This window comes from Aulonocara stuartgranti (genome assembly GCF_965226115.1).
Source record: "Aulonocara stuartgranti genome assembly, chromosome: 22".
Classification (NCBI taxonomy): domain Eukaryota; kingdom Metazoa; phylum Chordata; class Actinopteri; order Cichliformes; family Cichlidae; genus Aulonocara; species Aulonocara stuartgranti.
The window spans coordinates 36,300,738-36,327,833 of NC_138957.1; the positions used below are offsets into that span (position 1 = coordinate 36,300,738).

Sequence of the window (27,096 nt, forward strand, 5' to 3'; positions counted from 1 at the left end):
GCTAACTTCAGTTCATATTTAGATGTGTTGAACGTGACGTCAGAGATGTTTTCTTTATATTCTGTTGATGTTTTGAAATATTTCAAAGTGTCTCCAAGTTAAATGTTGAACCTTTAATATAGCGACACTTAGAGCTCTGAAGCCGTTTTCTCTCTTTTACTATTCAACCAATAAGTTACTGAGTAAGTTATTTTATCTGTAATTAAAGTCATCAACACTTAAAGCTTTATGTGAAATATGTTTTTCAAATCCATCATACAAAAAATTAAATACAACTTCCATATAAAATGCAATACAAAATATATATGACTTACATAACACGATTAACATTTAATGTCTTTCTGTCACTTTCACATACACAGAGGTTTAAAAATGTCCTTCTGATGTTCCAGCTGATCAGAACCTTTAAAATTCTTATTAATCAAACATATTTTTTGCTGAATTTTTAGAAACAAGACATTTACTGAAGTTTTAGGACCAACAGACTGATGAATAAACCAAGTAAAGCAAAGTAAAGACAAGCTGCACTTTGACTTTTATTAGAACAATTTGCTGGAACTACAGAGTAATGAAGTACTTCAAGGTTTTGTGTGGATGACTTCCAACCTTACTGTACAGCACAGAGCACAGAGGGACAATATATGTAATCAATATATGATGCAGAATGAACAAGTAAAGACTGTAAGCTGAGTCTGAGGCTCATGCAGGACATTTCATAGTGAGGTGTCTTTGGTTGGATTATTCAAACATTTACATCAAAGCACCAAACTCATTTCTCACAGATGAAGGTCTTTGATTCAGAATAATATGACCGTCTCCATTTCCCATCACCGTCACAGCAGACTGCATAGTAACCATAATAAGGATCTGACCATCCTGCTGCCCAGAACCTGTCAGAGAGATCAAATCTGATATGAAACTGGACTAAACTCATAACTATTGTCACATTCATATAAATATGCGTCTCTTTTGGAATATTTCCAATATTTGCTGTATTTCTTTCCCAGGTTTCTCGCCCACTTTCCCTCCTTTAGACTTTTCTCTGAGAATCATCATGCACACTAAAACAGCTTTCAAGCTTTGATGAATATGAAATCTTCCTGCTGTAAAAATGGAGAATAAAAAGAAGTCAGAGCTGACTTTCTGCTGTTTGAAACTGTTTTGTCAGCTGTTTACAGACATCACTTTGAAATGTGTGTCTATCAGGTCATATTTACTGAAGCTTCTTCCTTCATATGTTCTGAAGTTTTACAAACACCAAAGAAGAAGAGACAGGAATTCTCTGAAACACTTTTTGTTCTGTGAGAAAAGAAACATTACAGCACAAAAACATGAAGACAAATTGAACAAAGTGAAATGTGTCGGTCGCTGCTTTGAACATGTTTCAATCCTGATTCCTTCAAACTGACTTGTTGTAACTGAACGTCATCACAGACTGCAGATGAAGAGAGTTCAAGCACAGCTGTTCATTCAAAGGAGGATTTCTGCTTTTCTTTACATTCAGTTTGTGGGGCTGTTGGAAAATAGCTCAGCTCATGTATTGCTGATCTATCTTCCAAAACATCAGTGTTTCACTTCTAAATAATAACTCTGGAATAGAAACAAACTAATGTCTCACCTTTCTGTCAGCGCTGATCCGTCCACCCATTCCCATTTAGATAGCCAAGCATATCCTCCTGATGGCCAATCATATACTTCTGATGACCATTTATATCCTCCTGGTGCCCATTTAGCTTCCAGACCAATCCAGGACTCTCCTCTCAGGTTCAGTTCATTGACAAATTCCTGTTTGAGAAGAGACACAAATATTGTCTCCAGTCATGATTCAGCACTTCTGTTGTAGTGACATCATCTTGTGAACATGTCTGAAGGAAGAATAACTGTGATGAAACTTTTCTTCCATTGTGCAGAAATCAGAAAGAGCCAAAGAATCGATGAATATCAGCTCCTCCTGTAGCTCAGTCAGTGTTGCAGTGGAATCAGTGTTAACAAATCATTTGATTCAGTTGGATTGAATCAGAAAAATAATCTGGATTATGAGGATTTCTCTCATTTTATAACATTTCTGTTATTTCAATGTTTTGTGTTGACTTGGTTTCTAAGGATCATCTGAACTGGTTCCCATTTAATCCTGGTTCTTTAACTGCTTTGAATTCCTCTCCTTCATAATTCAATGTGAATCTCCAGTTTGCTGTATTGTAATCGATCCACCTCCCAAATCCTGCAATCATTTCCTGAATGGATTCTCTAATCTTCTCTCATCGGTTATTGTTCATAAAGTCATTTTAGTAGATGAGTCTAATTTACTTATTGATGATCCCTCTAACAACACTGCCACACAATTGATGAACACTGCAGCATCATTTCATGTAGTGCATCATGTTGTCGGCCCCACACATAACGCTGACCTTCCACATGTCTGACCTACTATCCAATCACAGATGTATCATCTTTGACAGGCTTACAGTCAGTGTTGTCTTCCCAGAGACAAACTGCTGTCACTCCCATGTCTTCTAATGACTGTGGACATTTTTAGATTTCTTCACTGGCAACATCAACAGTATCAGGTCAGAGTTCAAGTCTGTACCTCTTCAACCGCCCCAAGTCTCTCCTCCAGTTCTGTTGTTGGAGTTCAAACTCCTTCCTGCTGCCATCTCCCCCTGACTTCTCTCTATTAGAAACCAGTCCCTTTCATTTCAGCTGACTTTCAAACAGCCAGAGTCTTTGTGAGTGGGATCAACCCTCCTCACATCCCACTGTTTTAAATCAAGTTGCTCGTCAGCTCCTTCAGATCTTTGATCAATTCCAACCTGGTTCCAGACAAACCACAGCACTGAAACAGCTTTCATGAAAGTTACTAACCAGATTCTTCTGCGCTGGGATAAAGACTCCATTTGAGTCCTGCTTGACTTCTCTGCAGCCTTCATATTGTTGATGGTGCTCCTCTTATTAACACAGTCAAAGGAGCTTGCAAAGAAAAGCGTCTGGACTTCTTTAAGTTACTTGAAGACGTTTCACCTCTCATCCGAGAAGCTTCTTCAGTTCTAAGGTCAAATGGTGGAGAGTCCCAGATATAAACCTAGTGGGAGTGACCCCCCACAGAGGGACAAAAGGACCCCCTGATGATCCTCTAATCGCCTGAGCCAAGGTGTGGAACTGGGTGTGGGCCCCAATCAGCCAGAGTTTCGGGTGGGTTCATTGTGACCAAAGACCACAACATCACTGTTTTACCAGCTGATAAGGGAAGATGCACCGTGGTCCTAAACACTACAGATTACCACACAAAGATCACTACTCTCCTCAGTGACAACAATACCTACGAAGCCTTAAAGCGAGACCCCACAAGCAGCTACAAAAAGAAAGTTATAGCCTGCCTTCAAGACTTTGAAAAGGACAAAATTATTGACCGCCTCACATATCACCGCCTTTACCCAGGGGATGCCATACCCTGCATCTACGGACTTCCTAAAATCCACAAGGAAGCTGTCCCACTCAGACCCATAGTCAGTAGCATAAACTCAGCCACTTATAACATTGCTAAACACCTTGCTACCATCCTTGCTCCTCTCGTGGGGAACACCCCACACCACATCAAGAACTCCACCGACTTCACCGACAAGGTCCAGAAACTTACCCTGGATCCAGATGAAACCATGGTGTCCTTTGATGTAGTCTCTCTCTTCACTTGCATACCCACCACAGAGGCCGTGGAGACTGTCAGAAAACGACTACAAGAAGACAGCTCCTTGGAGGACAGGACCAACTTCACAAGAAAGGCTCTTGGCTCTTTCAAAGGAAGAGTACCCAGCCACTGGTAAAGATATGTGGACGATACCTGGGTCAAAATCAAGACACAAGAAGTGGAATCCTTCACTGCGCACATTAACGCTGTGGATAAAAACATCAAGTTCACCAGGGAAGACACAAAGGACAACTGTTTGCCTTTCCTGGACTGCGCTGTGCACATTGAAGAGAACGGCAACCTCAACATCGAAGTTTACCGGAAGCCCACACACACGGACCAGTACCTCCTCTTTGACTCCCATCACCCTCTGGAACACAAACTTGGAGTAATTAGGACCCTACACCACCGGGCAGAACATGTTCCCTCTAAGCCTGAAGGAAAAAAGAAGGAACACACACATGTAAAGGAAGCACTCAAAACGTGCGGCTATCCTAAATGGGCGTTCTTAAAGTCAGCAAAGAGGCACAGAAAAGAAGACCAGACACCAGCGAGGGAGGATAAGAAGGACAGACGCAACAACATTGTCATCCCCTATGTAGCCGGTGTATCAGAGGAACTCAGGAGAGTTTTCTCCAAGCACGACATCACAGTGTATTTCAGACCAAGCAACACACTCAGACAGAAACTGGTTCACCCAAAAGACAAAACTCCTAAACACAAGCTTAACAATGTGGTGTTTGCTGTACAGTGCAGCGAGGAATGTCCAGACCTCTACATTGGAGAGACCAAACAGCCACTTCACAAGTGCATGGCACAACACAGAAGAGCCACCTCCACAGGACAAGACTCAGCAGTCCATCTGCATCTTAAGGATATGTTCACATTTTGGACAGAGAGGACAGATGGTTTGAAAGAGGAGTGAAAGAAGCATCTATGTCCACTGTGAGCGACCATCTTTGAATATCAAACAGATACTTCATATTAATCAACGTGTGTCCTCATCTGAGTCCCACATGCCTCAGTCCTTGGACCAGTTCTGTTCTCTTTATAAATGCTGCCCCTGTGACATCTGCTTAATGGTTTTAATGGGATCTCCTAGCACTGCTGTGCAGATGACACACACACTAATGCTTTTCTGTCGAGCCTCTCCTGCCTCAGTGAATGCTTCTCTGTCATCACTTCATGGATTTAAACTTCCTTCATCTCAAACTGAAGTTGTGCTGTTTGGCTCAGTTTCTCTGAGGAGGTCAGTCAGTACATCGTCCCCCTCACCAGTAACATCCAATCACCTGTTAAAGATCATTTTGAACCAACAGCTGCATTTTGAGCCTCACATGTCAAAGGTCAGCCAGTCTTGTTTCCTTTAGCTCAGAAATATTGCAAAGATCAAATCTTTACTGTGATTCAATCATCTGGAACTTTGAGTTCATACTTTCTCCTGCCTGATTATTGTAATTCACTTTTCACCTGCATTTCTCAGTCCTCCATAGTTGGTCTGCAGTTAGTGCAGAACTCAGCAGCAAGGCTGCAAACAAAACCTGGCCTGCAGTCTCATATCTCACCTATTCTTGCTTCTCTTCACTGGCTTACAGTGAAATTCAGAATCCTCTTTTAAATCCTGTTATGAACATATAAAGCTGTGCATGAACAGGCCCCTGCTTATATAGCAGAGCTTCTTGGACCTTATCACTGCAGCCGGCCTCTCTGATCATCTAATCAGCGTCTCCCAACTGTCCCTCGCTCTGATTTGAACACCAGAGGCCATCGTGCTTTTGAGCTTGTTGCAGCCAAACTGTGGAACAGCCTTCCTCAGACTATCAGGTCAGCTGACTGTTAACGGCTGAAACTCATTTTTACAGGTTAGCTCTCCCTCAATCTTTTCCCCTTTATTTTCCTCCATAGTTTCTAACTGTTGTGTTTCTGATGGAATGAATGTGCTGCTTTGTTTATGTGTCTGTATGTTTGCACATGTATACTTATCATCAATGTGTGGCTTTAATTCACAGTATGAAGAACTTTGTAACTCACTGTCAGCTCCATCAAAGATCACACAGACATGAACAAACACACCCACCTGTTCCTCTTTGCTGTTTATCATCACCAGATCAGCTCCTTTATCCTGACAGGCTCTCCTGCTGTCAGACCAAGTTTTCTTCTCAGTGGATTTAAAGTAACAGCTGCTTCCAAATCTCGTCCATCGATCAGGACACTTCTCTTAAAGTCAAACACATGTTTTAAAGTCAGACTTTGTGTCCTGTTGTATCACATTAATCTTTGGTCCCTGTCATTTTCCCTGTAAATGCTTCATTTAAACTCAGGTTTTCTCTCTTATTCATAATGAACTGAAACTTACATTTATACAGAGAAACTGTTACACAGCATCAAACATTTAGGATTCAAAACAAAGACACAATCAGGTTATCACTGTGTAACACTGATGTTTTCTATCAGTTATTCAAACTTTATTACCTTCTATCTTCTCCTTCAGCTTCTTCACTTCTTCCTGTAACTGACTGTGGTTTTTACTCAGTTCATCATAACGGCTCTGTAACTGAGTCAGGCTGGTTTTTGTGTCTTTAGAGTAAAAAGATTCAAATTAAGTTAAAATGTTCTACAAATATATCTGTGATATAAGAACTTGGTGTTTGCTTACCTTGAAGTTCATCCTGCAGCTCAGTGTGATTCTTTTTGGTGTCAATGTAAACGTGGTTCAGTTTGTCACATTTAGCATGAAGTCTTTTGTTTTCACTCTTGTTCAAAGCATCTGAAATATTTCAGTGAAACCAAAATAAAATAAAATAAAATAAAATGAGTGAAACGTTGAACAGAAATAATCTTCTTCCTCTGCTTTGTCAAATATCAATAAGAGTCAGAAACTTGCAGCCATTGCTCTTTAACATGTCCTGTGGGTGGAGGTGTTAGAACTACAGGAAATCTGATGAGCTAAATACGTATCAACTGTGAACAAAAACCACTGACAAGATTCAGAATAATTGTGCTTCAGTGTGGAGGAAGAAGGTGAAGAGTCAAACAGCATTTCTACACCTGCAGTCAGAGATGTTATCTTTAGGTTTTTGAAAGAACAGACAAGCTGCCGTGGGAATCAACACTTCCTCATATCAAAGGTGTTTCCATGTGATCAGGTACTTCCTGTGGAAGTACTGCTCTCACTGTGTGTTTCCTGTTTTACTCTGAAGGAGTTTGTAGGGCTGAGCTGCCCTTGACTGTGAACAGTTTCTCCTGTTTATGTTAGTTTGGGAGGTCAGCTGCTGTCATTTGGTTTGTTTCTTTTTTTTATCTTAACACAAGAAGCTGATTCAAAATGTCAAATCAGTTACCTTTCAAATCCGTCTCCAACTCTGACAGTTTTTAATAGTTTCTTACCTTCCATCTCGTCCTTCAGCTGCTCTTTTTCCAAACTCACCAAAATATCTGGTTAGAAATGCAACAAAACCGAAGATTTAAAATTTAAAATGATTTAAATAAAGTTTTTCATTTTCCAATGAGATGAATGGAGCTAACATTAGCTTGTTAGCTACCTGCTTAATACACCAAGTGAACTAACTAGTCGCACAATGACAGACGGCCACTGTCTAACATAGTGTGGCTGCACCTGCATCAGTCTGCAGCAGATGCTGCTGCCTGTCTGCTTTGTTGATGTAATCACAGAATCAGCGTGTTGAGTGAAGAGTTTGAAGGAACAACAAGAACATTCACTCCACAACACACACAAGATATGAGCCAGGAATCATGCACACAGACACACACCTGCTAATCAGTGCTAAGTAACAGACTCATGAAATACTAGATGCTCAGTCAGCAAAACCAACGTGTTGGTCAGGCTGTACCACACAGCAGCTCATATTATTGATCAGAGAATTCCATTTAAAATGCCACCGTGCAGTTTTTATGAAGAGGAAACTATCCTTAGAGACCAAAACTCATTTGGTCCTGAAGGGAAACATGTTTTTACTGCAGCAAAGGTGCTCATGTTAACATGGGAGTGTATCATGAGCATGATAATAAAACTCCTCACAGCGTGTTGTGATTCCAGCCAGAATCAGCAGATACAGAACCACCAGCTTCACTTCAACAGCTCTGAAACGGCTTCTTTTCACAGCTGGAAGCTTCTTCTGGGCTTTTATTTCTACGAAGGCAAAATGGAGAGAAAAGAATTTGTTAATTTAATTATTAAACATGTTTTAATCATAATTTGTTTCCCATTTTTCAAGCGTATTTTATTGGTTTATCGTCAGAAAGACTTTCCACCTGCAGCCGACCTGATGATGAGCTGAACAAGTTCATTCCAGCAGTTTTGATATTTACAGGAGACTTTGTCACATGTTCGTCTTCAGGTGACTTTTACATATGTGAGAACAGAGACTCTGATTGACAGAGAAACGCTTTGATGTGACTCAGAAACAGACGAATGTGTATCAGCGTGTTTCACACAAAGACCAGATCATGAGGACAATGTTGGTTATTATAACATGAATATTATGTCATTAAAACAATATCTCCATGATTTGCTGAAATGAAAACAGAGTTGTTATTCATTGGTCTGATTTCCTGTCAGCTAAAACTAGCTGTGACAAGTGTGCTTCGAGTAGTTTCTGTGGTTATACTCGCTCCACAGTGTCGAGCAACACTTCCTTGTTTCTTATATTTCTGCCTTCACCACTGATCTGTGAGATAACTCCTCCAACACTTTTCTGTCAGCTTGTTTCTACACTTACTAAAATAACACACTGATACTTTAAACTAGACACTTTTTATCATTTATTCTCTAAATAAACAGAAAACATTAAAAAATATAGAAACATATAAACCATGATAAGAGCAGAGACTGCACACCTTCACCAAAGCTTGAACTTTCCTCCACACCATGAATAAACTGAGTCTCTGGATCCAAAAGCTTTGATGGATCTGTATTAGTTTGATATTTTATTGAGAAGATGGAAACAGTCTCTCCTGATTCCTGATGCCTCAGTATTTGATACTTACCTCCGTCCTGTGTTGAAACATGGACCTGACGGTCTGTGCAGGAGTCCACATTCTCATGGAGGAGGACCAGTCCCTCCAGTCTCTCTCCTCTGTCCTCTCCTTTGCTGTATTTCACATTCATGCTCAACTCTGGATCCTCATCAATGATGGAAGACATTTTAAGATGCTCAGTTTTCAGCAGTATCAGTTTCCTGTGCAGCAGAGCCGTCACTCAGTCGCTGTGTTTCTCTGTTAACTGGAGCTTTTCTATGTGAAGCTGATTCTGATTCTGCAGTAAATCATAAGTAAATGTTGGTCCTCTGTATTCTGATGCTGCTGTCGCTTCGCTGTCTCTGTCTCTCTGTGAGCTGCTTTCAACAGGAGGTACAGACGTCATGACAGGAAAAGCTAAACCACATTTTGTTCATAGAATTAAAACTGATAACACAAAGTCCAGATAAACAGAATCAACTTTCTGGGTTTATTCAACAAATTAAACTAAATTTCCTTCAAAATAAAATGTTTGCATTTTATTTTATTTATTTATTCATTCATGGTTTGAGTTTATGAACTCTACTTTTTCACAGATATTTCTTTGTTGTTGTTTTTTGGACAGAGACCATTGAAACAGTAAAGAAAGTGGAGAGAGAGGGGCTGAGCTGCAGCACAGAGCCTGGGCTGAACATGAACCTGAGCCTCTGCAGTACTTTTTACTGCTGCTAGTCTTTCTGTCCTGACAGATGTGATGATCTGATCTGTGACTAAATAAGAACACAGACGTGTTTATATGACAGCCGAGTCACATGATGGAACAAATTTATAGGACAAAATGATAAAAGTGCATCTGAACGGTTTCTGAAAATATTTTTCTTATCTGATATGAAACTCACGAATACGTTGTGCAACATGTAATGTGCCACGCATCCTCGTGTCCTCATTTGACATCATCAGATGTTACAGCCGAGATAAAATGGAGGGGGGGGGAGGGAGAGAGAGAGAGAGAGAGAGAGAGAGAGAGAGAGAGAGAGAGAGAGAGAGAGTGACAGCGAGTCTTGAGATGTGAGAGATTTGTCACGTTTTGTGTGTTTGGAGTGTGTAGATAGCAGTGTCAGGAAAGTTCCTATGAAAAAGTAATTAATTATAGTAACTAGTTACTTCTTCAAAAAAGTAACTGAGTTACTAGATTCTAAAAGTAATTAATTACTTCAGAAGTAACTTTTGTGTTACTTTAAAAAAATGTTTAACTCTCTGGGGTCCAGGGTACAGGGAGTGCAGAATTATTAGGCAAATGAGTATTTTGTCCACATCATCCTCTTCATGCATGTTGTCTTACTCCAAGCTGTATAGGCTCGAAAGCCTACTGCCAATTAAGCATATTAGGTGATGTACCCGTCATAATCACAAACAGAGAGCAACAGAATTATCATAAATCCAGTAACTCCAAAAACATTAATAACCTCCGGCCTCTTCAAAAATATCAACATCCATTCAACTCTATTGTCAAAAATCCACCAGTCTCAATCAGTATGGCACTTTTAAATGTACGCTCTCTGTCGAACAAGTCTTTTATTATTAATGATTTAATTTTAGATAATAAACTTGCCTGTTTATTTTTAACTGAAACATGGCTGGGCTCGGATGCACCAGTTGTTCTCACTGAGGCCTCCCCACCAAATTTTAATTTCTCTTTTTCTATTAGAAGTGGTAAGAGAGGTGGTGGGACTGCATCTTTAGCCAACAACACACTCACCACCAAACAAATTTTATTTGATCATTTTACCACTTTTGAATTCCACGCTATTGTTTTCAGCAGCCCTCCAGTTTTATCTGTCACAGTTTATAGACCACCTAAAGACAGCGCTGCTTTTATCAAGGAATTCTCAGAATTTTTAACAAACATACATTCAAAATATAACATGATAATTTTAACCGGTGATTTTAACCTGCACATAGATAATCCTTCTGACCCTGCAACAAAAGAATTCTTAAACATTCTTCACTGTTTGGATTTTATCCAGCACGTCACGCAGCCGACTCACAACAGAGGACACACTCTGGACCTGGTCATCACCCATGGGCTGTCCACCAGCGTGTCCTCTGTTGTTGACTTGGCTGTCTCTGACCACTACTGTGTGTTTTTTAACATCACCGGTTTTATTCAGCGGGAGACCTCGGTGCGAACTGTGAGGAGGCGCTATCTAACCTCTGAAGTGGCTGCAAATCTTACCCTGCTCTCTGGTCTTCCTAAGAAGAATATTTCAACTTTACAACTCTTGCAAAACTCTGCAGCCCGTGTGCTGACGAAGACCAGAGGGCGGGCCCACATTACACCGGTTTTAGAATCGCTGCACTGGCTCCCCGTGTGTGTCAGGATCGATTTTAAAGTTCTTTTATTGGTTTTTAAATGTCTTAATGGTCTCGGGCCTTCTTATCTCTCAGATCTGCTTTTACCATACGAACCCTCGCGGACCCTGAGGTCCTCTGGTACTGGCCTTTTGATTGTCCCTAAAGTCAGGACACATACTCACGGAGAGGCAGCGTTTCAGTGGTATGGTCCTCGTCTGTGGAACAGCCTGCCGGAGGAGCTCAGGGCCGCAGAGAACGTACATGTTTTTAAGAACAGGCTCAAGACCACCTTTTTAATTTAGCTTTTACTTAGCGTTTATTTATTTTATGCTGATTTATTCTATCCTGTTATTCTATTATTAATTTAGACTTTACCTAATAGTTATTGATTTTATTCTTATTCATTTTTTAATCTTCTTACTCTATTTATATTTATATTGTATCCTGTTCTTATTTATTTTATCATTTTACCCTGTATATATCGTATTGTGTCATATCTCCAGTGTTTCCTCGGAGGGCGCTCTCTGCACAGGGGCTGTGATTGACCGTGGCTGCTGGGTCTCTGGGGGTCCTCTCAGCCTGGCTGGGGGGCTCCTTGGCCTCCCTCCTGCTGTGTGCCCAGCCCGGAGCCTGCGGTCTACGGCTCTCTGTTATAGTGTTTCCTCACTTGGCTCATGCGAGCCCAGCCCAATTTTTACTCTTTAAGTGTGCGCGTGTGTGTATGTGTGTGTGTGTGGGGGGGGGGGGGGGGGGGGGGGGGGGGGGATATATGTGTATTGAGAGTGTGGGGAGTGAGTTGGAGGGTGGGGTGGGCTGCTTTTAACTATGTAAAGCACTTTGTGCTACATTTTTTCTGTATGAAAAGTGCTTTATAAATAAAGATTGATTGATTGATTGATTGATTGATTGATTGATTGATTGATTGATTGATTGATGTGCGTCTCTGTAATGAGAAGGGGTGTGGTCTAATGACATCAACACCCTATATCAGGTGTGCATAATTATTAGGCAACGTCCTTTCCTTTGGCAAAATGGGTCAAAAGAAGGACTTGACAGGCTCAGAAAAGTCAAAAATAGTGAGATATCTTGCAGAGGGATGCAGCAGTCTCAAAATTGCAAAGCTTCTGAAGCGTGATCATCGAACAATCAAGCGTTTCATTCAAAATAGTCAACAGGGTCGCAAGAAGCGTGTGGAAAAACCAAGGCGCCAAATAACTGCCCATGAACTGAGAAAAGTCAAGCGTGCAGCTGCCAAGATGCCACTTGCCACCAGTTTGGCCATATTTCAGAGCTGCAACATCACTGGAGTGCCCAAAAGCACAAGGTGTGCAATACTCAGAGACATGGCCAAGGTAAGAAAGGCTGAAAGACGACCACCACTGAACAAGACACACAAGCTGAAACGTCAAGGGGTCCAGGGTATAATTGGCCATTTTTAACTATGACAGGGGATTTCTTTAAATCACCCCGTAGTTCTTCAGCTAAGAGTTAGAAAACACAAACACTGCAGTTGTCTTTTACTCGCAGTCATGGACACACGACTTTTCTATTTATTATTTATTTATTTTTATTTAAGTATTTATCGTCATTGTCAGAGAACAATGAAATTGCGTTTGGGGCTTCCGTACAACCCGTAAATAAAATAATGAAGAAAATAATAAATACCCCTTAAAACCCAAGTGTAAATATTTAACCCAGTGTGACTCCAGTGCAATAAGACAATCCTTAGCAACAACATGAGGACATGACAAGTAATGTTCATAAGAAATTCAGACAAAGACCTGAGAAACATGACAAAGTACAACAATGCAACCTGTTCAATATTATTGTACTGTGAGATATGATGTCAGATATGATAGTTATCTATTTAAGAAAGAGGGGGGGGGGCAGGAGGGGGAAAGAGAATAAAGATATGATGCAACAATGCAGACCAGTTCAGTGTTATTAAGAAGTTGGATATGGTGTGTGTGTGTGTGTGTGTGTGTGTGTGTGTGTGTGTGTGTGTGTGTGTGTGTGTGTGTGTGTGTGTATAAAAATAACAATGTCACTCAGAGCTACGGGTTTTTCCCTTCTCTACATCTGCATGTTCTCGGAAGACAGGAAGCGGTTAGTAGCTGAATAAGCTCATCACAAAAGTTATTAGGTGAAAAGTCACATAGACATGTAGATTGCTTAGTGATCAATAAAAAGCACATTTCATGAAGCTGATCACATTATATAAAAACAATTTTCCTTTAACAAACTACTAACAAACTACTTTTGATGTTTGATGTTTCCTCCACATTTCACCTTTAAAAACTATTTACTTGCCTTGTTTGGTCTCATTCTTTTCAGCACAACCTCACGTGTCTGAATCTGCAGTCATGTTTTCATTCTGACAAACTGTATTAACACAACTGATCTAAATCAGACAAAAAACTGTAACAACCACAAACATGTTTAATGATCATATTTCATAACTTTAAATGTAAAATATAAACTGTCAATTTTAAAATCCTATGCACAAGTTTTGCAAACAACAAAGTTATTTGCATCCATTTAATTTTACCTTGATTTTTTAAATAACCATTTCAAACTATTTACAGAACAATCAGCTGTTCTTCAACAAGATGTCACACAAATTATTTGTGGTCGTAGTCAAAGGAGCTTGCAAAGAAAAGCGTCTGGACTTCTTTAAGTTGCTTGAAGACGTTTCACCTCTCATCCGAGAAGCTTCTTCAGTTCTAAGGTCAAATGGTGGAGAGTCCCAGATATAAACCTAGTGGGAGTTTCCCCCCACAGAGGGACAAAAGGACCCCCTGATGATCCTCTAATCGCCTGAGCCAAGGTGTGAAACTGGGTGTGGGTCCCAAACAGCCAGAGTTTCGGGTGTGTTCATTGTGAAACCTGGCCCCACCTTATCATGCGAATTCCTGAGGTCAGATGGCCCAGGATGTGAGTGGGCGTTAAGGCATCTGGGAAGGATCTCAAAACTGGATTATAGATGGCAGAGAGTTGGTGTCGTAAACCCCGCCTCTGTTCAAAGATGGTCGCTCACAGTGGACATAGATGCTTCTTTCACTCCTCTTTCAAACCATCTGTCCTCTCTGTCCAAAATGTGAACATATCCTTAAGATGCAGATGGACTGCTGAGTCTTGTCCTGTGGAGGTGGCTCTTCTGTGTTGTGCCATGCGCTTGTAAAGTGGCTGTTTGGTCTCTCCAATGTAGAGGTCTGTGCATTCCTCGCTGCACTGTACAGCATACACCACATTGTTAAGTTTGTGTTTTGGCGTTTTGTCTTTCGGGTGAACCAGTTTCTGTCTGAGCGTGTTGGTGGGTCTGAAATACACTGGGATGTCATGCTTGGAGAAAACTCTCCTGAGTTTCTCTGATACACCAGCTACATAGGGGATGACAATGTTGTTGCGTCTGTCCTTCTTATCCTCCCTCGCTGGTGTCTGTTCTTCTTTTCTTTGCCTCTTTGCTGACTTTAAGAACGCCCATTTAGGATAGCCGCACGTTTTGAGTGCTTCCTTTACATGTGTGTGTTCCTTCTTTTTTCCTTCCGGCTTAGAGGGAACATGTTCTGCCCGGTGGTGTAGGGTCCTAATTACTCCAAGTTTGTGTTCCAGAGGGTGATGGGAGTCAAAGAGGAGGTACTGGTCCGTGTGTGTGGGCTTCCGGTAAACTTCGATGTTGAGGTTGCCGTTCTCTTCAATGTGCACGGCGCAGTCCAGGAAAGGCAAACAGTTGTCCTTTGTGTCTTCCCTGGTGAACTTGATGTTTTTATCCACAGCGTTAATGTGCGCAGTGAAGGATTCCACTTCTTGTGTCTTGATTTTGACCCAGGTGTCGTCCACATATCTGTACAAGTGGCTGGGTACTCTTCCTTTGAAAGAGCCAAGAGCCTTCCTTTCCACTTCCTCCATGTAAAGGTTGGCTACAATAGGTGACACGGGGGAGCCCATGGCACAGCCATGTTTTTGTCTGTAAAAGCCTTCGTTGTACTTGAAATATGTAGTGGTGAGGCAGAGGTCTAACAGTGTGTAGGTCTGATCGGGTGTGAAGTTGGTCCTGTCCTCCAAGGAGCTGTCTTCTTGTAGTCGTTTTCTGACAGTCTCCACGGCCTCCGTGGAGAAGAAGCTTCTCGGATGAGAGGTGAAACGTCTTCAAGTAACTTAAAGAAGTCCAGACGCTTTTCTTTGCAAGCTCCTTTGACTACGACTACGATGACCTGGATGTACTGAGAACCTTCACAGACAAATTATTTGTGCCACTCCAAATATTTCTGTCCACTATAAAGGAAACATCACAGCCTGATACCTGCAGGTCTGACAGCAGCAGGTGTGACACTCCTGTTTCTACCTGGAGACAGCAGTCGCCTCATTGTTCTGACACACAACACAAAACTATCCACAACACTACACACTAACTACACAAGACAACACACTAACCACACACTCCAAACACGCTAAACGTCACAAATCGCTCTCTCTCTCTCTGTCACTCCTAAAACTTCCCCCTCTTCCTAAACAACCAAATGTCATGTTGCCATATCATTTTTTAATTGGTCGACATGGTGCATTTTTCCACCAACACAAAATGGGTGTTTTTGTTTGTTTTTTGTTTTTTTTTGCTCATAAGCAGAGAGGTCTCGCTGCGCTGTCCTTAGACAGCAAACGTGACGAAACTATTGAGGGAAAAACGCTGCGTATATCTTGTTTATCATGACTCTGGTTTTACGTGGCACAATTTACAAACCTTGTTGCTTTGTCATCTTGAAGTGGTCATGTGATTGGCTTACCACGACTACTTTATTCTTCCTCAGTCAAACAGCAGCACTCGTGCCATTGTTTTGCCCCCTGAGCTCCAGGTGTTGTGCCAAAAACTGATCGTCTACCAGAAAGTGATTGCTGTCCGTGGGCAATCTGTAGCATCCAGATTACTTACAGCTACTCACGTGCAACTGATATAAGATGCAGTAAGCTGAACACAGCTTCAACCGTCTGTTTGTTGAAAAATAGTAACGCGAGTGCATTTTCTTGTTAGTAACCACAGCTGGACTGGCGGTGATTTTTTGTTTTTACGGCCGATGATTATTTATTTCATTTTTTTAGTAACGGTATAAACAATGAAAGGTGTTGGATTGGCCAGATGCTGGCCGATGTGTCAAAATAACTCAGTTGTTTGGTGGTGGCTGTGGCGGAGCTTCCACAGAGGCCAGCAGGTGGATGTTCATAAGGTTAGTTAGTAGAGTTGCCGTCCCGTACAAACGGAATCGTCCCACATTCAGAGAAAATATTACGCGGTAAATGACGTCAGTGCGCACACTGTGTCTGAGGAGGATGTGTGGAAGTGCTTCAGGAAGGTGAACGCACGCAAAGCTACTGGTCCGGACGGGATTCCCGGCCGCGTCCTCAAGTCATGCGCGGCTCAGCTGTCTGGAGTGTTCACGCACATCTTCAACCTTTCCTTCTCTCTGTCTGTAGTCCCAGCCTGCTTCAAAATGGCCACCGTCGTCCCTGTACCCAAATCCTCCACCATCTCCTCATTGAACGACTGGCGACCTGTAGCCCTGACCCCCATCGTAAGCAAATGCTTCGAGAAGCTGGTCAGGGACTTCATCTGCTCTGCACTACCCGACTCACTGGACCCTCTACAATTTGCATACCGCCACAACAGGTCCACCTCTCCCCCCTTCACCCTGCCCCTCCCCAATCCAGACTCAACGACCACCACCACACCTCTCACCCCCCTTTCCTCCTCCCTGAAACTCAGAATACACACTCAGGATGTGAGCCGACTATTCCAGAAACAGAAGCCCAGGAAAGCCCCCGGACCAGACGTTGTCTCACCCTCCTGCCTCAAAACCTGTGCTGAACAGCTGGCTCCCATTTTTACTCGCATCTTCAACACATCCCTGGAGCTGTGTGAAGCTCCCTCCTGCTTCAAACGCTCCACCATCATCCCTGTTCCCAAGAAACCCACCATCACAGGACTGAATGACTACAGACCTGTCGCCTTGACGTCTGTGGTCATGAAATCCTTCGAACGACTAGCCCATCTGAAAGACATTACAGGCCACCAGCTGGACCCTCTGCAGTTTGCCTACTGGGCAAACAGGTCGGTGGATGATGCAGTGAACATGGGGCTGCATTACATCCTGCAACACCTTGACCGCCCGGGAACTTATGCCAGGGTCCTGTTTGTGGACTTTAGTTCGGCTTTTAACACCATTGTGCCTGAACTTCTTTCCTCCAAACTCTCCCAGGTCATCGTGTCACCAGCTACCTGTCTGTGGATCACCAGCTTCCTGACAGACAGAAAGCAACAAGTGAGGCTGGGGGAGATCACCTCTGAAACCCGGTCCCTCAAGGATGTGTCCTCTCACCACTACTGTTCTCCCTCTACACTAACGACTGCACCTCCAAGAACTCGGCTGTCAAACTCCTAAAGTTTGCAGATGACACCACTGTCATTGGCCTCATTCAAGATGGTGATGAGTCTGCATACCGGCAGGAAGTTGAGCAGCTGGTACTCTGGTGCAGTCAGCACAATCTGGAGCTGAACACGCTTAAGACTGTAGAGATGACAGTGGACTTCAGGAGACATCCCTCAACTCTGCTCCCCCTCACCATATCAGACAGCCCTGTGTCAGCTGTGAAGATCTTCAAGTTCCTTGAAGAGGATGTACTTCCTGAGACAACTGGGGGAGTACAGTCGACACAGGAGCTGCTGATCCAGTTCTACACTGCGGTCATTGAGTCTGTCCTGTGCTCCTCCATCACAGTCTGGTATGGAGCAGCCACTAAACAGGACAGGAGCAGACTGCAGCGGACTGTACGGGCAGCAGAAAGGATCATCGGCGCCCCCCTGCCCTCCATCCAGGATCTGTACCTCTCAAGAACCAGGAAACGGGCAGGGAAAATCATCGCAGACCCCTCACACCCTGCACACAGACTTTTTGATCTGCTGCCCTCTGGCAGACGGTACAGAAGCCTGCAGACCAGGACCACCCGACACAGGAACAGTTTCTTTCCCCTCGCCATCTCCCTTCTTAACAGTTGACCTGTCACACTGCTCCCACTGCCAGACTGCAACTGCACCTTATGTACATTTTGTAGTATTCATTCCACCTCATTCACTTCTGTATTTTATGTATATAAGTTTAGATTCGTTATTTATAGTTGGTTTAACTCAGCTTTGTGTATGTATGTGTAATGTGTATATATAGACACGTGTGTGTCTGTGTGTGCGTGCGTGCGTGTGCGTGTGTGTGTGTGCGTGTGTGCGTGTGTGTGTGTGTGTGTGTGTGTGATTTACATTGCTGTGCTTGAGAGCCACCATCTACCGGAACCAAATTCCCTGTATGTGTCTGCACATATACTTGGCCAATAAACACGATTCTGATTCTGATTCTGATGATGCCATAGCCCTGACACTACACACTGCCCTGTCACACCTGGAGAAGAGAGACACGTATGTGAGAATGCTGTTTGTAGATTACAGCTCAGCATTCAATACCATCGTTCCCTCAAAGATGGACAGGAAACTGCAGGATCTAGGACTGAGCAGCTCCCTCTGCAGCTGGATCCTTAGCTTCCTGTCTGACAGACGCCAGGTGGTCAGACTGGGCAGCATCACCTCATCCCCCATCACACTGAACACTGGTGCTCCACAGGGGTGTGTACTGAGCCCTCTCCTGTACTCACTCTACAGCTACGACTGCACGGCCACTATCAACTCCAACATCACTGTAAAGTTTGCGGACGACACTACAGTGGTGGGTCTTATCACCAACGGTGATGAGACGGCTTACAGGGAGGAGGTCAGCGCCCTGACCCACTGGTGTCAAGACAACCATCTCACCCTCAACGTTGCAAAGACAAAGGAGTTGATAGCGGACTTCCGGAGGTGCAGAGAAGTACACACCCCCATCACCATCAACGGCGCTGCTGTGGAGAGAGTGAGCAGCTTCCGGTTCCTTGGTGTACACCTGGCTGAGGATCTTACGTGGTCAGTACACACAAACAAAACAGTGAAGAAGGCGCAGCAGCGCCTCTTCTTTCTCAGGAGACTGAAAAGATTCGGCATGAGCCCCCGCATCCTCAGGACCTTCTATCACTGTGCCATTGAGAGCATCCTCACTGGATGCATCACCACCTGGTACGGCAACAGCACCGCCTACAACTGCAAAGCTCTCCAGCGAGTAGTGCGGTGCTCTGAACAGATAATTGGAGGTGAGCTTCCCTCCCTCCAGGACATCTACAGGAAGCGGTGCCTGAGGAAAGCGGGGAGGATCATCAAGGACTCCAGTCACCCCAGCCATAAACTGTTCAGACTGCTTCCATCAGGAAGGAGGTTCTGCAGCATCCGGTCCCGAACCAGCAGACTGAGAGACAGCTTCTTCCATCAGGCCATCAGACTGCTGAACACTTCATAGACACCTCAGCTTCACTACTGGAACTTCAACATTATGCACTCCACACTGTATATAAATGCCACTTGTTTTGCACATGTCCAACTACCAACCTCTGTATATTTTATGTATTTTATCTTATTGTTTACTCTATTTAATTTGTAAAATATGTACATACGCACGCACACACACACACACACACACACACACACACACACACACACACACACACACACACACACACACACACACACACACACACACATGTACACACACGTAGAAAAACACATTTAGTATACACATTCATATTGTACATATATTTATTCATATAATTCTCAGATTTAGCCATTCTTATATTTTGCTTGTTCTTATGGTATTGTATTTTTGCACACCTCTGTTGCTTGTGAAGATCGCACACAAGAATTTCACTCACATGTAGTGTACCAGTGTACCTGCACATGTGATGTGACTATAAAAGTCATTTGATTTGATTTGAAAAGGAACACAGTTTGTCCCGGACTTCAGCTTGAATGAAAAAAGAAGCAAATGTAACCCTCGTAAGATTTACAGCAATCAGAAGTACAGGGTTCTTTGAATGCATCGTAGTTCTCGTCTGATAGTTTAATTCCCGGGCTTGCCCTGAAGGCATCACCTGCATCTCGGTGCGCGTGAAGGTGTGGTGTAGAAGAACAAAGACGGCAAGGAAAACCTCCATGCTGCCGCGGAGCACGGTTTTTCCCAGTTGAAAGAGAGAAAAGAGGTTCAATTAATATTTGTGAGAGAGCTGTCGTTAGCGGTGAACCAAAGACGGGTACCTACCTCGAAGGAGTCGGAGTGTTTCTTCGAGCCTTTTGAACTATTCTGGTGAGTTAGCCTAGCTCACATAGCACCGCTATTGCAGTTCAATGCACTGTGACAAAAAAACAACTAACCAGTCAGAATAGTAGTAAATGTGTTTAATTATGTTTAAGATGTGTTTTCATAGTATTGCAATGTTGTGACAGTTTTGTTTATTATGAGTGTTTAGTGTTTTTTCCTTTCTTGAGCCTGCTAGTTCAGCCGCGGCCAGCTAAGTGGTTATGCGATTAGGGTTGCCAACCGTCCCTTAAAAAACGGAATCGTCCCGTATTTAGAAACAAAAGTACACGTCCCGTATTGAGCTAATAAGCGACGCACTTTGTCCCGTAATACAGTGAGAATCAAAAGTAGTCTATAAATGTTAATGGAATTAACACTTTGTTTGAAAACATAATTCCCAGCCCCTCTCCTGCTTTGTGACCAATGAGCTGACAGCACACTTATGACAATTCGAGTATGACAATTCAGATTACCGCTCATCTCATTGGTCGAGGAAAGGTCACTTAGGGAGAAAATACCGGAAGACAACAGGTGACCACAACAAGAAGCATGGCCAACAGGGAAACAAACGCCGACACTGCGGTGCAAGTCTCGGACGACAGTACACCTAAAGCTGGGCAAACACTGTGCAATTTTTTCAGTCACGTTATTCAGCTCCTGCTCAAACTGCACGATTGACTCGCAGGGGTTAGAAGTTGGTAGGTCACGATGCAGGTCTCACACTATACGGCCCGATGCTCTGATGCGACCTGAGTGCTCACACTGTGCCTCCATAACATGAAGGTTATAACAGAAAATCTGTCGCTCTCCCTCTCTCTCTCTGTCTTTCACTCACACAGACACACCACCACCATCAACTTTGCTAAATTGCTAATGAAAAACATGATCAGGCAGCTGTGATTGAGCAGCATGTAAATCCAACTATTTTCATGGTTGTTGTGGTCGTGATAATTTTGTGATGCCACATGGAAAAGGCTCGGATGAGCTTTCCAAAGTTCTACAAGTTGTGCCTCCATCGCTTGTGTCCAGATCACAGGCTGCACAGCCGTGCTGCTCAGTCTTTTTCACCGACGTTTACGTGTTTGCGCGTGAGCAGTGTGCTTCTCGTTATCCCACGTATACTACACGATGCACGATGAAGGCCAAAATCGGGCCGATCACCAAGTCGGTCGCATGACTCAAAAATCGTCTCAAAATGGGCCAAAATTCACACAGTGTGAGCCCAGCATTAGAGCAGCAATGTTTGTTCACTCAGAGAAAGAAAAAAAAGGCTGCAAAAGTACAGGGAGGAATGGGAAAAGGGAAACACCTGGCTGGAAAATGCACGATAACACCTTTAAAGCGCACTGCACTGTGTGCCGGTGCACTTTTTCCATAGGCATGCTTCTAGTGGTGGGCACATGAAGAACATGAGGGGCGTGAAAGCTCGGGGAACCCTTAACCAATTTCTTGTCCACCAGGCCACGGCAGAAGCAGATATGGTATGTAAACACTGTTTGTTGTTTAAACCCTCTGGTTAAGGTTAATATGGGCATGTGCAGTGAATATCAGCGCTATGTGGCCAGAAGTGTGATAATATAATTTATTTTGTGTAATAAACAACTGTAAGGATAGATGATTACAACAAATAGATGACTAATACATAAAAGTAATACATAGATGAATAATGATGATGAGTTGTGATGCGTAATCATGGGAACAAGCGGGTTTACAAACAGGAGCAGCTGATTAGCTTTAGAAAAGCTGAAATAATACCTCAACTGAAGCCAATTGTACTAAATGCACTATATGTGCACTGTTACAAGAATATTTTTGTTCTATTGTTTTATATTAATTTATATAATTTTAAGTTAAGCAGGACAGAGTTCTTTTAAAGAAAGATTTACTTATATTCTCAAAAGTTAAGCATGACAGGCTTCTGTTTAAGAAAGAGACCTGTTTTACTGTGTTAATGTTGTCATTTTGAGCTAAAAATAAATGGCTAAATGATCATTTGTTTCCCATATGGTCATATCACAAAGAATATGCATCTGCTTAAATCAAATTCAAGTCAAATGGTTAAAAAATAATTTCACACACAAAAAAAAGAGCTACAAAATTCACCACACTGGGAAGGGTGAACTGGGTTGCCACGAGGTGTCCCTTATTTATTTTTCAGGGAGTTGGCAACCCTAGTACAGGCTGACATTAGCTGGATGCTAACTTCAGTTCATATATAGATGTGTTGAACATCACATCAGAGATGTTTTCTTTATATTCTGTTAGTCAAGTCAGTCAAGTCAAGTTTATTTATAGAGCACATTTAAAAACAACCAAGGCTGACCAAAGTGCTGTACAGTAAATACAGATAAAAATACAATAGAACACAATTTCGTAAAACACCTCGCTGATCAAATAAAAAATAAATAAACAAATAAATTAAACCTTTCTAAAAGCCAATGAAAAGAGGTGAGTTTTAAGAGCAGTTTTAAAAGTTTCTAGGCTTTTGGAGAATCTGACGTGAGGAGGTAAACTGTTCCACAGTCTGGGTGCAGCCACAGCAAACGCCCTCTCTCCCTTTGTCTTTAATTTATACCTGGGAACATCTAAAAGCATCAGATCGGCTGACCTCAAAGATCTCCTGGGGCGATAAGTACTAAGGAGTTCTGACAGGTAAGAAGGTGCAGTGCCATTTAAAACCTTAAAAGCCAGCAGTAAGATTTTAAAATCAATCCTAAAAGCAACTGGGAGCCAGTGGAGAGAGCAGAGAACCGGAGTGATGTGGTCTCTTTTTTTTGAACCGGTCAACAGGCGAGCGGCAGCGTTCTGCACCAGTTGAAGGCGATGTAGACAGGAACGATCTAGGCCAGCATAGAGGGAATTGCAGTAGTCCAGCCGTGAAGTAATAAAAGCATGGACCACTCTTTCTAGATTGTTCCTGCAAAGGTAAGACTTGACTTTGGCTAAAATCCGTAAATGATAAAAAGATCCCTTAACTACAGAGCTGATTTGTTTATCAAGTTTAAAAGCATTGTAAAAAATAACTCCAAGACTCTTAATGGAAGAAGTGCAATCGGAGGTTAGGGGTCCCAAAAAGTCAAGAGAGAAGTTGGGATCTTTAGGAAGCCCAAACACAATGACTTCAGTTTTGCTTTCATTAAGGTGTAAGAAGTTAAGAGTCATCCAAGTCTTAATGTCAGACAAGCAGGAGAGTTGATGTTTTGAAATATTTCAAAGTGTCTCCAAGTTAAATGTTGAACCTTTAATATAGCGACACTTAGAGCTCTGAAGCCGTTTTCTCTCGTTTACAATTCAACCAATAAGTTACTGAGTAAGTTATTTTATCTGTAATTAAAGTCATCAACACTTAAAGCTTTATGTGAAATATTTGTTTTTCAAATCCATCATACAAAAAATTAAATACAACTTCCATATAAATGCAAAACTAAATATACATGACTCACATAACACAATTAACATTTAATGTCTTTCTGTCACTTTCACATACACAGAGGTTTAAAAATGTCCTTCTGATGTTCCAGCTGATCAGAACCTTTAAAATTCTTATTAATCAAACATATTTTTTTCTGAACTTTTTGAAACAAGACCAAGAACTGTAGTTTTAGGACCAACAGACTGATGAATAAACCAAGTAAAGCAAAGTAAAGACAAGCTGCACTTTGACTTTTATTAGAACAATTTGCTGGAACTACAGAGTAATGAAGTACTTCAAGGTTTTGTGTGGATGACTTCCAACCTTACTGTACAGCACAGAGCACAGAGGGACAATATATGTAATCAATATATGATGCAGAATGAACAAGTAAAGACTGTAAGCTGAGTCTGAGGCTCATGCAGGACATTTCATAGTGAGGTGTCTTTGGTTGGATTATTCAAACATTTACATCAAAGCACCAAACTCATCTCTCACAGATGAAGGTCTTTGATTCAGAATAATATGACCCCGTCCATTTCCTATTATAGTCACAGCAGACTCCATAGTGACCAGAATAAGGATCTGACCATCCTGTTCCCAGAACCTGTCAGAGAGATCAAATCTGATATGAAACTGGACTAAACTCATAACTATTGTCACATTCATATAAATATGCGTCTCTTTTGGAATATTTCCAATATTTGCTGTATTTCTTTCCCAGGTTTCTCGCCCACTTTCCCTCCTTTAGACTTTTCTCTGAGAATCATCATGCACACTAAAACAGCTTTCAAGCTTTGATGAATATGAAATCTTCCTGCTGTAAAAATGGAGAATAAAAAGAAGTCAGAGCTGACTTTCTGCTGTTTGAAACTGTTTTGTCAGCTGTTTACAGACATCACTTTGAAATGTGTGTCTATCAGGTCATATTTACTGAAGCTTCTTCCTTCATATGTTCTGAAGTTTTACAAACACCAAAGAAGAAGAGACAGGAATTCTCTGAAACACTTTTTGTTCTGTGAGAAAAGAAACATTACAGCACAAAAACATGAAGACAAACTGAACAAAGTGAAATGTGTCGGTCGCTGCTTTGAACATGTTTCAATCCTGATTCCTTCAAACTGACTTGTTGTAACTGAACGTCATCACAGACTGCAGATGAAGAGAGTTCAAGCACAGCTGTTCATTCAAAGGAGGATTTCTGCTTTTCTTTACATTCAGTTTGTGGGGCTGTTGGAAAATAGCTCAACTCATGTATTGCTGATCTATCTTCCAAAACATCAGTGTCCAGTCTGCAGCAGATGCTGCTGCCTGTCTGCTTTGTTGAGATAATCACAGAATCACCGTGTTGAGTGAAGAGTTTGAAGGAACAACAAGAACATTCACTCCACAACACACACAAGATATGAACCAGGAATCATGCACACAGACACACACCTGCTAATCAGTGCTAAGTAACAGACTGATGAAATACTAGAAGCTCAGTCAGCAAAACCAACGTGTTGGTCAGGCTGTACCACACAGCAGCTCATATTATTGATCAGAGAATTCCATTTAAAATGCCACCGTGCAGTTTTTATGAAGAGGAAACTATCCTTAGAGACCAAAACTCATTTGGTCCTGAATGGAAACATGTTTTTACTGCAGCAAAGGTGCTCATTTTAACATGGGAGTCTGTGGGGACTGACTCGCTTTCAGCATCAGCCTCCAGTGGTCATTAAAGGAACTGCAGTGTTTGCTGCTTCTGTGTTGGCTTCATGTACTTCCTGTATTTTCTGTGGCAGAAGGACACGTTCTGGTTGTGAAGCTGCATGTTTGTTGGCTGCTGGGATTCAGTATCAGTCATACATTCATTTGCAGGAGAAGTTCAGAGGTTGTATCTTATCTTACAGCATATGGACAGGATGATGATCCCAGCTAACATCAGGAGGCACAGCACTCTTAGACCCAGTGTAGCACATCTGAAAGAGCCCTTCAGGACTGAAGGAGGATTCAGAGTCTGTGGTCCTGTTAGAAAGCAGTGTGGATGTTGGTTTGTGCTTATTTCCTGTCAGTCTGTGATTAACACATAGTGGTCACTACAGGCTGTTGTCTTGTATTTGTGTCAGTGTTGATGGTCTACTTACACCTAAACCACTACATTGGACACTGATGCGTCACTCCATACCAAACACTTAATTTCAAATGTATGTTGTCCACCTAAGTGGACATGTAAAAAACTCTTTGAAAAGTAATTCATGCATGAAAGGCTTAATAGACCTGCGGTTGAGGTTGTATCAGCTTAGCCAAAAACAAAAGAAATATAACATCTGCGCTGTGACTAAAGTGTGTAAATAAATTTCCTGTTCACAGAGCTCTACAAACTCTACAGTACATTTGTTTTTATAATTGACTTACCTCCTTCCTCCGATTGAAAATGATCATAACTATCTCTCATCTCATCTGCACTCTCGTAGATATCCACCTCCCTCTGCTCCCACTCTGCTCCGTCCTCCTTTCTGCTGTATCTCACCTTCTTTGATAGATCTGGTTCAGCATAAATATCTGAGGACATCGTGAGAGGACTGAGACGCTGAGCAGGAGTTTAAGCTGTACTCTAACAGTTCTGCAGTACTGACCCTGGTAGATATCAAGCTGTTCTGTACTGATGCTGCTCTCAGTGTTTCTTGTCCAGCCTTCTGTCTGCTTTCAGACAGGAAGAAGCTTTGAGGAAGTGGCAGCATGCAAAGAACCACAGACCTAAACTGTCATTTAATTAATGTGAATAAAAACCTCCAGTGTGGTGGAACACACAAATAGAACATTTCATTGTATTTATATGTGCAAAGCCACTCAGAAAAGTGTGAAAACATTTTGCATGAAACAAAAATAATTTCATTTTTCTTTGTTCAACTAAAGGTGAGCCTATGGTGAAACAAACCACAACCACATTCACACCTCATGCTCACAGTGTGCACAAAGCAGGAAATGTCTCTTTGTCAGCAACACCTTTTTCTTTTGCCTGATAGAAAAACATGTTAAGTTTTAACACTTGCTCTTGACGAAGGAGGTCGCACTTTTCTCCTCCCCTCCTCCTCCTCTCCCTTAGCTTCCCTGCTTAGCCTCTTATGTCCTTCTCTAGTCTCGTGTTTTTTGTATTACTTTCCCTGGAACATTCTCTCACAGTCTGTTCTCTAAAACCTAAAAGAGGAATTATGGATTTGATCAACTGGTCCCTGAATGCAATTGACACCCTTTTCTCAACGAGAAGTCTGGGCTCGGGTGAGCCTGAGTGCTGAAGATATCTACGTATTCAGAACCATGATAACAGGGTCCTTGCTGATCGGAGCTGGCTTGGCCCTGACTTATCGAAGAATTAAAAAAGCGGAACCGGCTGTTCAAACCCCCACAAGGCTGCCCGCTGGGATTGAAAT

The 27,096-nt window shown here is 42.3% G+C and overlaps 1 protein-coding gene across 1 annotated transcript; it reads right to left on the reverse strand.

The window, feature by feature from the left end:
- Window positions 1–283: 283 nt before the first annotated feature.
- Window positions 284–26,534, reverse strand: LOC309699092 (uncharacterized protein). The gene is made up of 10 exons (XM_082521946.1): window positions 26,081–26,534; window positions 25,565–25,690; window positions 8,690–8,899; window positions 7,722–7,832; window positions 7,070–7,117; window positions 6,339–6,449; window positions 6,155–6,259; window positions 5,760–5,899; window positions 1,619–1,785; window positions 284–890 (listed from the first exon to the last, which is right to left on the reverse strand). The coding sequence occupies exons 1-10, from the start codon at window positions 26,235–26,237 to the stop codon at window positions 770–772; spliced, it is 1,296 nt and encodes a 431-aa protein (XP_082378072.1). The 5' UTR covers window positions 26,238–26,534; the 3' UTR covers window positions 284–769.
- Window positions 26,535–27,096: the final 562 nt, after the last annotated feature.